General features: G+C 38.3%; 1 protein-coding gene across 2 annotated transcripts in view; it reads left to right on the forward strand.

Moving 5' to 3' along the window:
• The window catches only part of Prkg1 (protein kinase cGMP-dependent 1), a 1,244,729-nt gene that overhangs the window by 801,573 nt on the left and 428,384 nt on the right, over positions 1 to 14,772 (forward strand). For both annotated transcript variants that reach the window (XM_004653190.2, XM_004653189.2), the window contains exon 4: positions 4,094 to 4,199. In XM_004653190.2, coding sequence (XP_004653247.1) covers positions 4,094 to 4,199 — 106 coding nt within the window. The remainder of the gene's footprint in view (positions 1 to 4,093; positions 4,200 to 14,772) is intronic.

The following is a 14,772-nucleotide window of genomic DNA, read 5'->3' on the forward strand; positions in this document are numbered from 1 at the left end:
GGTATTTGCCAACATACCCTATTCGCTGGGTTCTTAGGCACAAAGAAAGATCCCATCCCAAACCTCTGCTTTCTGTCTTTAGACCAAAGTGTTCAACCACTGTCATCATCATGATAAACCCAGAAATTGTATTTGTGAAATGCCTATTCCCAGAGATTACTAGAACACTTGAAATCAAAGGTAAATGTAGAGTCTATTTTTTTTAATGGTCTCTTTAAATTATGTGAGCAGCAGACTGGCTGTTTAAGAAGCATGACATTAATCACAACTCTAATATTTAAACTACATTTATGATAACAAGGCAAGGTGGTTATTAGTCATGCTTGCCCACCTGTGCAATGCTGATTGGACTAATACATACAGTAGCTGAAAACACAGAGGATTTTGGCATTTTGCTCAAGGTCATGAGTAAATTTGCAATCTCATCAAACCATGTTCATTATTATGAAACAGTATTATCTGAAATGAAGTTTCACGTAGGGATATTTTAGTAGCCCAGGTAAACACGAACAAAGACACAAAATGAAGTTATTGAATCCTGTGAACTCATTTTTAGAAGTCATATTTTTAAAAATATGGATAATGGAATCTCATAAACTCAGCTTGGCGGCTTAATATAATACCTGAGATCACTTCAGCTTACATTCTGTTGTGAGGTTTTATTTTGGCAGATGAACTTAGTGTATACAAATTTGATTAAGAAATTTGTCTAATGCATATGAAATGAAAAGCTAATTTCAACTGGCAGGAGTGATAGTAAGAAGCAAAAAAGGAACTTATCTCTAAGGAAATATGCACTTTTGTTTGGCATACAAGAGATAAATCAAGCCTTTGTGATATATACAGCAAGTAAGCCCCCAGCTCCCCACACACATGTGCGCGCGTACACACACACACACACACACACACACACACCCATACTGCCAAGAATTTGCTGTGATTCGCATTGTTGGCACATTCATTGAAACCTTCCTTTTTGATTCCTGAGTTCCGGGGGCCTCCTCTTGAAGTTCCTCAGTCCTTGTTTGAAATGTCACATAATAAGTTACCCAAATGATATTCCTCACGCGGAGCCTTGGTCAGGTTGTTAAACTGTTAGCTGGCAGCACCAGTACTGGCCAGCAGTCAGTTTGACTCAGCAGTGTCCTAATTTATGTCCCACCAAGATTGTGGTTCTCAACTGTTACTATGGTCCTATCTCTCAGATCCTATAAAGGCAATTTAATTCACTAGTGCTAGGAGTGTGGGTGTGTTCACTCTTTCTGCAGGGCAATCACAGGCATTCATACTGTTGTCCACTCAGATATTCCCACACATTCCACTCCTAATTATTTCTTAAGCTGGAAGCTCTGTTTGTGTGTGTGTGTGTGTGTGTGTGTATGTGTGTGTTTGTGTGTGTGGAAGGGAGAGTTGTATCCTAATTTTTCCTTTGAAAGGAGGTATACACATTGGGTTTTCAAAAAAAAATTATTGCTTATGAACATTTAAACGTGTATTGATATATCCAAGGTAGATCCTTTTAAATTTTTGTGCTAGGCATGATACCTTTAATCCCAACCCTCTAGAGGCTGAGTAAGAGCATCACTGTGAGCTCAAGACCAGCCAAGCATACAAAATGAGTTCTAGGTCACATTAGGCTACAGAGTGAGACACTGAGACATGGCCTCAAAAAAAAAAAAAAAGAGAAAGGTTTTTTTTTTTTATTTTTGTATTTTTGTTCTTTGCTTTGTTTCATTTTCTTTTGAAGCCTAGCTTTCTGTTGTTCATTAAATTCATTCTGACATCCAAAGCATTCAAAGCCTCATCCAGCACTGTATCAATTCACTCTCCAGCTATGTAGCAACTGGACAGAAATCTCAGCCATTTAAATCTGTTCACTGCTCTGGTCTTACTGAGTCCAACCTCTGGGCTCTGGTTTGTGAGCTTTCATCCCCACCCTTCAGGCTTAAGCACTATAATTTTTACGGTCTCTTGAAGAAGAATCTTTTCCTGGCCTGCTCAGTTTTGCCTTTTTATATCATCTAGTCTTATGGTTTGTCTCAAGCAAACAGGTATACTGTACAAGGGGTTGGAGTCATTCAAAGAACAAGAATGTGGCTGGAGCTGGGTCTGGTGGCACACAGCTCTAATCCAAGCCCTCAGGAGGCTACCTCAAAAAAAAAAAAAAAAAAAAAAGAAAGAAAAAAAAAGAATGTGCATGGAGAACTGTAGTTGCCTCTTTTGATGAAGTGTCATTCTTTTCTAAAAATATTTTTTACTTTTATTTTTATTCATTTATTCATGTTTGTGTGTTTGAAAGAGAGAGAGAGACAAACAGAGAGAGAGAGAGAGAGAGAGACAGAATGGGTGTGCCAGGGCCACTGGCTGCTGCAAATGAATGCCAGAAACATGTACCACCTTGTACATCTGGCTTACATGGGTCCTGGAGAAATGAACCTGGGTTCTTTGGCTTTGCAGGCAAGTGCCTTAACTGCTAAGCCATCTTTCCAGCCTGAAGTGTGATTCTTAAAGGGTATTTGCAAAGAAGCCACACATGCATCAATTTATGCTGTTCTTTTTGTACATAACTGAGAATTTTTTCACCACTAACAAGCTATTAAAGGAAGAAGTTACATTCTAATTTCTTAGGCTCAACAGTTTTGTAAGGAAATTTTATTTTTTGAGAAAGGGTCTCATCCTCACCCAGGCTGGCTTTGAAATCATAGCTATCCTCTTATACCTCAACCTCTCAAGTGGTGAGAAGAAAGGCAGGCTGGTGCCACACCTAGGTCAGACTGAGAACTCTGTAGAAGACAGAATTATATTCCTTCCTCTTTCCATGTTAAGTTCATTGAGTTATATACTGGTACCACCCAACAGTTTTGCTCAGCCTTCCCTCTGTTTTTACCCACATGCTTACAAAATACTTTCTATTGTGAAAATTTACACCAGTACATAAAAATGGAGACAATAATATAATAAACCTTGCTTCATGTACTTACCACACAGGTTCAGTTACCAACCTTTTTTATGTGATCATTTTTTTTTTTTAACGCTTAAGCATACATTTAATTCTCAGACTGTTAACTGCCATAAGTAAGGAAGGCAAGTCTGTTCTTCTTCTTCTTTTTTTTAATTTTTATTTATTTATTTGAGAGCGTCAGACACAGAGAGAAAGACAGATAGAGAGAGAGAGAGAGTGGGTGCGCCAGGGCTTCCAGCCACTGCAAATGAACTCCAGACGCGTGTGCCCCCTTGTGCATCTGGCTAACGTGGGACCTGGGGAACCAAGCCTCGAACCAGGGTCCTTAGGCTTCACAGGCAAGCGCTTAACCACTAAGCCATCTCTCCAGCCCTTATGTGATCATTTTCTGAAATATAAGTTAATCTTGACATATTATTGCACTATATATGACAACATCTGCAATTTTGTTCTTAAACTTGGCTGTGAGTCATATGTCTAATAAGTCCACAGTATTTACCTTCAACGTTTAATTACACATTGTCAGAGATAGAAGCATGTAACAGTAGAAATTAAAATTCAATAAATATAGCTAATAAAACTTCTATGCAGTTTGGGTACAGGTTACAATTTGTTAAACAAGCTTTGTGTAGAAATTATTGTGTAATTATTATTTCTGTTATATTGACTTTCCTCTAATCTGAAAATTAATCATTTTACCAGTGCTTTGATAATTAAAATATGGCCATGTGAGTCATTAATATCCTTCTCATAGTTACCAGGGCACATTATTACTTGTAAACTTTTTTTTCTCTTTATGCTCTTTCTTTCATATGCAGTCTTAGAATTAGTAAATACTTTCACTATGTGATTAGAATATGTATGCTCATCCCCTCAGGGACAGGACAGGAATTGGAACCTTGTACTAGACAATACTATTAGAATGGAAAACTATGAGCTACACATTCCCTGGAAGCATTGCTGGCATTTTCATGAAATAGGGCAGTCTAATGATATTACCTTTAGATATGTGTAAAAGGTTAATCATTTTCATACCTCTCATGAATAACTCATCTCTGTTACAAGGTGTTGTTCGCAGTTGAAATTCTCTAATTAATTTTTCCTGATTACTTTGTGTTTTGGTTTCTCCAGCTCTTGTAAATGTGAAGCTCTGGGCCATTGATCGACAATGTTTTCAAACAATCATGATGAGGACGGGACTCATCAAGCATACCGAGTATATGGAATTTTTAAAAAGGTAGGACCCTCGATTTTCTTGCTTTTGAAAGCCTTTATTGCCCTTTTGTGTTTCAGTAAAATTAAGAGGTTTTTTATCCTTTTATCTCAATCTTAATAACCCTAGTAATTTGTAGAAGAATTAGACTTTGGGTGGGATTCATTAAATTTCTCCTGTTAATTTTCAAGATATGTGGTTAAGTCAGAATTTCTAAATTTTATCACATGTGCTCAATCAATTGGAGCTCTCTTGGAGAATAAAAGTTCAGAGAAATAAATGAGAATTTCTTGATCAGGAAAGGGCATTTGGTTCATTCTGTTTATTGATTAATGTGCTAACACCATCTCCTCTAAATAGACCCCAGTGCAAGTTGCACCATCAGATGTGGGTTTCCTAGGACAGGTCAGATAGCTAAACTGGAAAAGTTTCATGAGGAAGCTTAGTATCCTTTAAACTTGGGTACAATTTCCTAAGTTAAATTCATTTCTGGTTACAACTCTTTCTATTATCATAAGGACTAAATATATGATAAGGATGAAAACAGCAGCTTTTCATTGTCTAGGAAAACACAGTTGTTTACTGCAATGAATTCCTTTGTCTTTAAGCTTTATTTCAAAATTGTTTTATTACTGAAAAGCATGTTTATAATGCTAATGAATTCAAAACATTTTGTATGGTTTTCTTTTGAAAATAGAACATTATTGAGTATTGATACACAGATTACATGAGTTAAAGGGAGTGTATGACTGAGATTTCAGTTCTGAGAAGTACAATGCTATACCTCTTATTTTATTTTTGCTATTTTTGTGAAGTGGTTAAAATGGAGCTAACAAATCAAATTCATATATTGTTTCTGTGATACATCTTAACAAATACCTACTGAGTTTTCTTAAAATGTGATTTTAATGTCACTTACTTGGGTACTTCTGTTAAGTTTGTGTCTGCTTCACATGAAATCTCTTTGTTATATTCCTGCTGAAGGGACAATAAAATTCTAATATGATATCAAGCAATAATACACTAAAATAACTCTCTGTCAGTGGGTGTTTAGAGGAGAAGTAGACATATAAACTTCTTTTGGAGTTTCGTATAGTTTCCAAGGAAATCAAATTATCTAGATACCATGTTTGTATGAGGGGGACATGTAGGTATATGCGTTCATAAGCATATATAGAGATTATGTGTGTGTGTATCTGTATGAATGGTGAGAGACAATATTCCTTTTAGGTTTTAACTTAAAGTACAAAAGATACTGATTTTTTTCTGATGGCACTCTGACAAAGATAATCAATGAAGTACTTATCTCTAAAAGAGAGCTTGTAATTAGTCTCAAATATCGAGGCATGAACTCTTACTGTGCTGATTTTAAGTTCTGTAAATACATTTTCTTAAGGCAACAGAACAGGTAATAATACTGTCTCAAATGACTCTAATAATAACTCCTTTTCTACCCACTATTATAGAAGATGTAGATGGTGTGTGTGTGTGTGTGTGTGTGTGTGTGTGTTTTCATCAACTGGGTAGTAATTATAGCTAGAACTGCTTAGGTTTTGCAATGTATTCTGACACACTAAATTTTAATAAAATTTGGCTTTCCAAAATGAGTGAATATTTTGTGGGTGATGGTTAGCGAAGTAAAGAAGGGTGGGCACTAATTTTGCTACTTTCCAACTGGTCACTCTACAAAACAACTTGACATTGTTTGTGAACACAGGACTGGGCTCACAAGATGGCAGTCATTGCAAGTTTCAATCTTCTTAAATTATGACTGTGACTTTTGAAACCTCTTTCTACAACCCTTCACACTTCCTGTTGAATTATTAACAGCCTCACTGACTCGAAATCCAAGGCTTTCCTACAGTCAAGACCAGTCAGTTTTTCAAACTTGTCTTCTTGCCAGAACAAATCAAATGATTTTTCTTTAACTCATTCCCATGATTTCCCAAAGCACACTGGTCTCTGCCTTTCACCCACTTGCCATGGGTTTTTAAAAATAAATTTTTTTTCTAAATTTTTTTTTTTTTATTTGAGAGCGACAGACACAGAGAGAAAGACAGATAGAGGGAGAGAGAGAGAATGGGCGTGCCAGGGCTTCCAGCCTCTGCAAACAAACTCCAGACGCGTGCGCCCCTTGTGCATCTGGCTAACGTGGGACCTGGGGAACCGAGCCTCGAACCGGGGTCCTTAGGCTTCACAGGCAAGCGCTTAACCGCTACGCCATCTCTCCAGCCCCAAAAAATAATTTAACTGTTTTATGTGGAAACATTCTTGAGGTTTAAAGTTTTTTTTTGTTTTTGTTTTTTTTTTTAAGGTAGGGTCTTACTCTAGCCCAGGCTGACCTGGAATTCACTATGTAGTCTCAGGGCGGCCCCGAACTCTCAGCGATCCTCCTACCTCTGCCTCTGGAGTACGGGGATTTAAGGCATGTGCCACCACATCTGGCAGGGTTTGAAGTTTTGACTAGCATTTATGCTTCCCTTATTCTACTAGTGCACTGTGTTACAGTAAGCACTAAGAATTAGCCTTCTACTGGACAGAAAACATTTGACTAATGCATTCCATTGTTTCTGTCTTTTCCTTCCCTCTGGAGATAAGCAAAAACTCTGAAACTGAGTTGGAATGGAGTGAAGTTAACTTGTTCTCCTGAAAAGATCTCAGACAGAGGCTGGACAGCCACACTCAAGCACATACTGACGGCCCTAGCACTTAGACTTGGTCCATGCACAAGCGGTCAGTTCTTGGTCTAATTCTCTCTCACTGATGCTGACTTTATTCCATGGAACAGTAACCATTTGATATATATTGTTATTATAGAATAGAACTTGTTCTCAGGGCTCATTTCAAAATGATAATATAAGGGGCCGTTTAAAAATTATTGCTAAAATTTCATGATGATAGCTTAGCATTAAATCAAGCATGTGAACCTTTTGACTACAAGTTTTTTGTTACAGTACAAGTCACATACTCAAAGCTAAAAATAGTGAATAACCCCCATTCTTCTTACATACTCTCAGATTGAGTAGATTTGATACTATGTAGTTTGCAAGGTACTAAGAGGGGTAGCTTACCCAAGGGAAATAATAAAAGGTATTGTCCAAAAATCAAAATACCAAAATCAATTACAACTTTCTACTCTAACTTTGGTATCATTTTTTTTTCACTATTTGTTATTTACAAACAAATTTACTTGTCACTCATTTATATAACATAAAGCAATTAAGTTTTCTTTTCTTTTATAGTCACACCAGTCCTCCTCATTCCCTATGGCTTTCCTATCTTAGAAAGGCTTTCCTATCTTAACAGTGTAAAAAGATGCAGTTCTTCAGTGTTCTCTTTAGTGATCTGTAGTGGGGGAGTATTTCTCCCTGCCAAATAAGATTTTTTTCTGAATTTTTTCCTATGAACGTCATATATTTTATATTTTCTTAAGGGTTTAAAGAGATAAAACAACTGTGATACTATTAGGAAAATAAAACATCTAGGAAATTGATATGCAACAAATAGAATTCATCTCAGTAGAGATCTCTATTCAGTGCCTTCAAGACTAAGGAATTTCAGGAGAGTGATTCTGTGTCACTCACCTCTACATGCCTTCCTTTCTCCTTATTTTCTTCACTAAGCACATGTATTTAGAGACTGAGAATAGGAAAGATACTTATGTGGATTTAAAACAGCTCTCAAGATGGACAGATGGCATAATGGTTAAGGCATTTGCCTGTGAAGCCTAACAACTCAGGTTCAGTGCCCATGTAAAGCCAGATGCACAAAGGGCTACAGGCACTGTGCACCCATTCATATTCTCTCTTTGCTTGAAAATAAATAAACAGATAAAAACATTTTTTAAACATAACTCACACCAAAGGGACTAAGTGTTAATACTATAGCCAAATATGAGTAATGATTGCCCAGGAGCACAGATTAAAGTTGGCCCAATGTCATGTTCCAGTGTGGTACCACAATGTTCTTACATTTACATAACAAAATAGTAATAAATCAAGGGAATTTTCAAATACATTTGTGGTAATGTCAGATAGGCAGGTATAGTAGACAGTTTCAGTTCGCTGAACTTCAGACCATGCACAGTTATGGAGGAATGAATATTTATTGAAGCTTATAGATCCAGGAGAAATTCCATAATGGTAGAAAAATCTGGCCCTGCTTTTCCAGGAAGAGGGAGATAGATAGATAGATAGATAGAGAGAGAGAGAGAGAGAGAGAGAGAGAGAGAGAGAGAGAAGCCACAAGCCAAAAGCCACACAGCACACTTCAAGAACTCCAGGGGGGAACTAGGCACTTTGCATATCTTTAGGTTGGAATTTTAAACCCACCAGCACACCTTAAGGTCAGCCCAATCACACCTCCTCTAGTCAGGTGGCTGCAGATCCAAACTACAAGCTAATCAAACACTGAATATATTGGGGACCATCTATTCAAATTGCCACAGCAGGCTACAGCAAAATGGGGAAATCTCTGTTTGTTGCAGTCCGGTTCGCATTGCTGGTAGAAATCACCCAACAAAGAGAAGCTTCTGGGAAAAAGAGATTTATTTTGGCTTGCAGGCTCGAGGGGAAGCTCTATGATGGCAGAGGAAAAGGATGGCATGAGCAGAGGGTGGACATCACCCCCTGGCCAACATAAGGTGGACCACAGCAACAGGAGGGTGTGCCAAACACTGGCATGGGGAAACTGGCTTTAATACCCATAAGCCCGCCCCCAACAATACACTCCCTCCAGGAGGCGTTAATTCCCAAATATCCATCAGCTGGGGAGCTAGCATTCAGAACACCTAAGTTTATGGGGGACACCTGAATCAAACTACCACACTGTTGAAGGTTTTATATGTTATTTGATGACATTCTTAGCTTTTGGGTTGGTGGAAGATGGTGGTTAGTTAACTTAATATATCCTACAATATTTCTCATGTTAGTCACAAGAATGTTAGGTCAGACACAAAGGTGAACAATGCTTCTGTTAAAGGGGCTAAAGATAGCCCAAGATATTATGGCTCTGGACCTTAACATCCCAACTTCCATGATCTTGGAGTTCTGATCAATCAGCCTTGGAGACTCTTTAATATAGATGTTGCTTAGAGAGGGCCCTAGTTCATATTAGGAAAACAAATATACTACTGATATAAAATATTTTCATAACCAGGGTGGCACAAGGCTTTGATCCCAGCACTTGGGAGGTAGAAATAGGAGGATCTCTGTGAGTCAAGGGCCAGCCTGAGACTATATAGTGAATTCCAGGTCAGCCTGGACTAGAGTGAGTCACTACCTAGAAAAACCAAATATGTATCTTCATTAATGTCAGAATTGGTTTTTATTTTGATTCCAGTGTATTTGCCCACTTTGTAAGTTTAAGTCATGTGGCCTGGCCTGCTCTTTGCTGTTAGATGCCATAGCAAACTATAATTATGAGTCTTTTACTTTATTTAGTCATTTATACCCTGTGCCTCTGTTACACATCCTCTGATGTAAACACAGATGTTTCTATGCAAGCGTAATAAAAAATAAAATCAGGCTGGAGAGATGGCTTAGTAGTTAAGTGCTTGCCTGTGAAGCCTAAGGACACCGGTTCAAGGCTCAATTCCCCAGGACCCACGTTAGCCAGATGCACAAGGGGGCGCACGCGTCTGGAGTTCGTTTGCAGTCGCTGGAGGTCCTGGAGCGCCTCTCTCTCTCTCTCCCTCTTTCTTTCTCTGTCTGTTGCTCTCAAATAAATAAATAAATTTAAAAATAAAATAAAGTCAATAATTCAATAGAAACAAATCAAGGGGCCATGCTACTAAGCATGGCATGATGGCTATAGTAGGACAAGCAAAACCTTCACCATTTTCCATCATCCCTGATACTGAACGCTGATGATGGTTTTCAGAGAGCTTCTGAAAATCAGCCAAATAACCACCAGCATTAATTTGTGTTGCTTTTCCCAGAGAATGTTCTCTGGCACGACCACTGGCAGTGCTATCTGCACCCAGAGGAGCTCTACAACGTGACCAGAGGGAACTGCTGCTAACACCTAAGCTTTCGCTTAGCCCCAGACTATGGCGATGATGACAACAGTGAATCCTGGCTTCCTTGGCAAAGCAGTGTCACTCTGAAAGAAAGCCCATTTGTCTTCACTCTTGTCCCCAAGACCCTGACTACCCAGCTACTACCCACCTCTCCAGCTCATCTCACTCCCCCTCTTCTCCTTCCACAGTCACATGAGATTTTGTTTCCTCCCTTCTGCTATGCTTCCCTTCAGTGGAAATTACCCCCACAGGTCCTTTCCCTCTAAGAGGAAATTTCCACTGTGATCTATGAAGTAGCACATTGAGCATGACTGCTGTGGCAGAAAAGGGGGCCTGAAACCTTTCCAGACGGTCATGACTTAACAGATTTATGATTTCCTGAGCTTTGTCCTCTGGGTGTGGCATAACTATCTGCCATCACTAAGCAGAGTTACTGTGGTGACTTACAGAATACCTTGACCCACAGTCACAGCAATGAAATAAGCAAAACCAGTCAAAGTGTCTAATGCTTGCAATCCCAACACTTAGGAGGCTGAAGCAGGAAAATTGCAATGAGTTTGAGGTCAGCCTGCATTGCCGAGTGGTATCATGTCCCACATCCAAAAAGAAGAGGAGGAGAAAGAATTAAGCAGGATAACAAAGTGATAGCTAGCTCTCTGGTAGTGAGAATGAGGGTATTAATAACCTACTCCTGAAAGGGGTGAAAGGTCCCCCGAGGTTCTCATAACTCCTTCCCCAGCTGCACATAGTTATGCCTCAGCTACTCGTGGTCCTAGGTGGAAATACCAGAGTAAATAGGAGGAGGAAGGCTGGCTAGGGATGAAAGTCTTTTCAATAGTGCACCTACAAAGTAAGGTTCTGTGTTGTTGGGAGTGGACTGTGCTGTGGTGTGGCTGCTTTTTGAGTCACCCATGCTTCTGACCTCAATAAGCGCACTGCTTCACCACAGTGGTCTTGGACAGATCACTTTCTGTGATCTGTTGGTGTTCTGTTTGGTGGCAAATAGACATTCCTTTACATCTCCCAAGAAAAGTCATGTGATACCTGAGTTGAATTGTATGGGCCAACAAGTTTTACATCATATTTTTCTATTTTATTTATTTATTTCAGACAGAGAGAAGGAGAAAGAGAGAGAGAGAGAATAAGTGTGCCAGGGCCTCCAGCCACTGCAAACCAACTCCAGACGCATGCACCAATATGTGCATCTGGCTTTTGTGGAACCTGGAGAATCGAACCCAGGTCCTTAGGCTTCGCAGGCATATGCCTTAACCACTAAGCCATCTCTCCAACCCTACATTATATTCTTAATTAAATACAATATTGAAGTTAGGGGCTTTGAAAGTTGTTGATGACTATTTTAGTCCATTGTCACTCTCTAACCATTAAAGAAGTGAGATGTTCATGGGCTTGTATGTATGCAGGTGAATATGTGTATGCTTGTGTGTGGATATTGGTTCTTTCTATTTTTTATTTTTATTTATTTAGTTTTTGTCTAGAGACAAGGTCTTTTTCTGGCCTGGAATTCGCCAACTAGGCTGACCAGAAAGACACAAGAATTTGCCCATTTCTGTCTCTACAGTACAGAGACTAGAACACGTGTTATTGTGTCTGACCTTTGCATATGGTTTCTGGGATAAAGAATTAGATCTTCACACTTGCAAGGAAAGAACCACCTGAGCTATCATCCCAGCTCAGTAAGTTGGAGATATCTGTAAATTTATAATATCCAATTTGATTATTTAGCCTCTCTTTAGGAAGCCCTGGTTGCCAGAGGTAACTTAGAGCTGTAGCTCCAAGCTGATGGTGTTCTATGAGGCTCCCTCAGCATTCTCATGCAGGGGATCAAGAGATAGAAAGGGCTATTGGTATGTCATAGAGCTTCCATAGTGTGTTTCCCTTCTTCCACAGTTGCCTTTTTTTTTTTTTAATTTGATTTTAGTACCTGTGTTTTATGTTCTATCTTCTTTACCTCCAGCACTAGGAAATGAGCCTCAAAGTCCTGTTTACTTTTTCCACTGATTCTTTGAAACAATAATATTTGTGTATGTATACAGCATATAATTCAATGGATATGCATTTTATATGCAGGTTTGAATGGTGACCTATTATTTCTAGGCAAAATATGTGACCTTGTAACTTTCATGCCGTCATTGAATATGAGAATAATTTTACTCTGGGGTAACTCCATGACTTCTGACTATAGTCCACACCTAAACTAAGCCTTTCAAAACTTCTCTTTCAATGCTGTATGCTTTTGTCATCTAATAGTTCTGTCATACTGCCCAAAGCGGTCCTTATTTTTTTGGTATGGTAGGTTTAACAAGAACTAAATGACTTTGGATTTAATACATCTAAGATGAAATGTGGTGTCGTTTTTCTGTACATTTTATAGGTGAGCTCACCTCATATAAGCAGTGGAACTTAGACTGAAGTTTAAGCTTTCACACTCTGAACCCTCCTCCATATCTGCTTTCAACTTCACACTTCATTTTCTTTCTTCTTCTTCTTTTTTTTGGGGGGGGAGGTGGGTTGAGGTAGGGTCTCACTCTCTGGCCCAGGCTGACCTGGAATTAACTATGAAGTCTCAGAGTAGCCTTGAACTCATGGAGATCCTCCTACCTTTGCCTCTGGAGTGCTGGGATTAAAGGTGTGCACCACCATGCCCGGCTCACACTTCATTTTTTAATGAAATCCCCTCACTATAATAAACTAAAGTGAGGATGGGTTGATGGCATTCTCTTTTTTTCTCTTCACAAAGGCAACTTAGATTATTAATTCAGACTTATATAAGCTGTATTCTATATTCCTTCTCTCTACTTTCATTCTGCTAGAAATGTAGTTTCTAAGTCCCCTGCCAGTCTTTCCTAAACTGATTCAATTTAAAAGCCAAAAAAAAAATATTTTCTTATCATACAGTCTAACAGGTAACTTTGTTTTTAATGGTCCCATTTTATTTTTCATCATATTTGTACAAGTATATCCAGGGAGGGAGTTAGAGATTATTGAATAGAATATTAAAAATTGTAAGGAATATGAAGTTATTCATTTTATTGATGGAAGAACTGACCCTTACAAATATGAGAATCACCCAAGGTTACAGAGAAAAATCTAAAATCAGCTATCCTAGAATACTAAGTATCTTTTGTTCGAAATCTCCAGGGTAAAGTTTTTCACAAGATTGACTAAGGATATGTTCTAGTCTTCCACAATTCCTATAGAATGTTCTTTAAGGCTCCTATTAAAGTTATCATACCCTCTACAGAAACAAGAAAATAAGTGTACACAGTTGCTTGTTTAATATCAAATTTGAATTATAAATGGGATGGACAGAAAATTTTTATGTTTTTGCTTTAGGTTTTATTTCACTTTTTGAAAACATTTTATTGATTTATTTATTTGACAGAGAGAAAGAGGCGGAGGGTGGGGGGAGAATAGGTGCACTAGGGCCTCCAACTGCTGCAAAAAAACTCCAGATGCATGCATTACTTTGTGCATCTGGCTTATGTGGGTACTAGAGAATTGAGCCTAGGTCCTTTGACTTTGGAGGCAAGCACCTTAACTGCTAAGCCATCCCTCCACCCCAGTTTTATTTTACTTTATTTTATTTTTTTGAGATAGTATCTCACTGTGGATAAAAGATGACAATATAAAATACAACTCAAATATTTTAATTATTTGTATGACTTACTGATCTAAAGAATGTTTGGGCCAGGCATGGTGGTGCACGTCTTTAATTCTAGAGTTTGGGGGGCAGAGGTAGGAGTATTGCCATGAATTCAAGGCCACCCTGAGACTTCATAGTGAATTCCAGATCAGTCTAGGCTAGAGTAAGACCTTACCTTAAAAAAAAAAAAAAAAAAGGAATGTCTGGGTTAAAATCCTGGTTTCACATATTAAAATTTGTAATTTTAGCCAACTGTCTTTGAACTTTTGTATTGTTAAAAAATGAGATCCCACCCACCATGATGGAATGTATTAAGAATAAATAATGAATGAAAACAGTAAATATTTATTAAATACTAAGTAATTTATTAAATACTAAGTAATGTTCAAAACTGGTTCATTTACCTCTCAACACATATAAATAAGTATAATATAAATTCAAGCACATGAAATGTATTTTAATATCAATAAAAATCACTACCAAATAAGCACTTCCATTTCCATTTTATAAATTAGGACAGAGTCCCACAGCTAGCTCATAAATGAGCTAGAACTGGTTCTCTTAACACCTTCTACTGCCTCATTGACTGCTGATGCCATGGAGTGTCGTCGTCCCCATCAGTTGGCATGTGCTCTATCTAGAGATTTCCACAGTAACTTGACTCTGTCCTTGATTTCCATTGGCCATATTTTTCTGTAGCAGTGCTGTTTTGCCAAATATCACTGTTGTGTTCCTACTCACATACCTCTATCTCTAGTACAGATTAAAAAATCAATGCTCAACAATAGCTTCAATCCTGCCATTTTATTTTATTTTATTTTTAATTAATTTATTTATTTGAGAGCAACAGACAGAGAGAGAAAGACAGATAGAGGGAGATAGAGAGAATGGGCGCGCCAGGGCTTCCAGCCACT

The sequence above is a fragment of the Jaculus jaculus genome, chromosome 1, assembly GCF_020740685.1.
Source record: "Jaculus jaculus isolate mJacJac1 chromosome 1, mJacJac1.mat.Y.cur, whole genome shotgun sequence".
NCBI classification, from domain to species: domain Eukaryota; kingdom Metazoa; phylum Chordata; class Mammalia; order Rodentia; family Dipodidae; genus Jaculus; species Jaculus jaculus.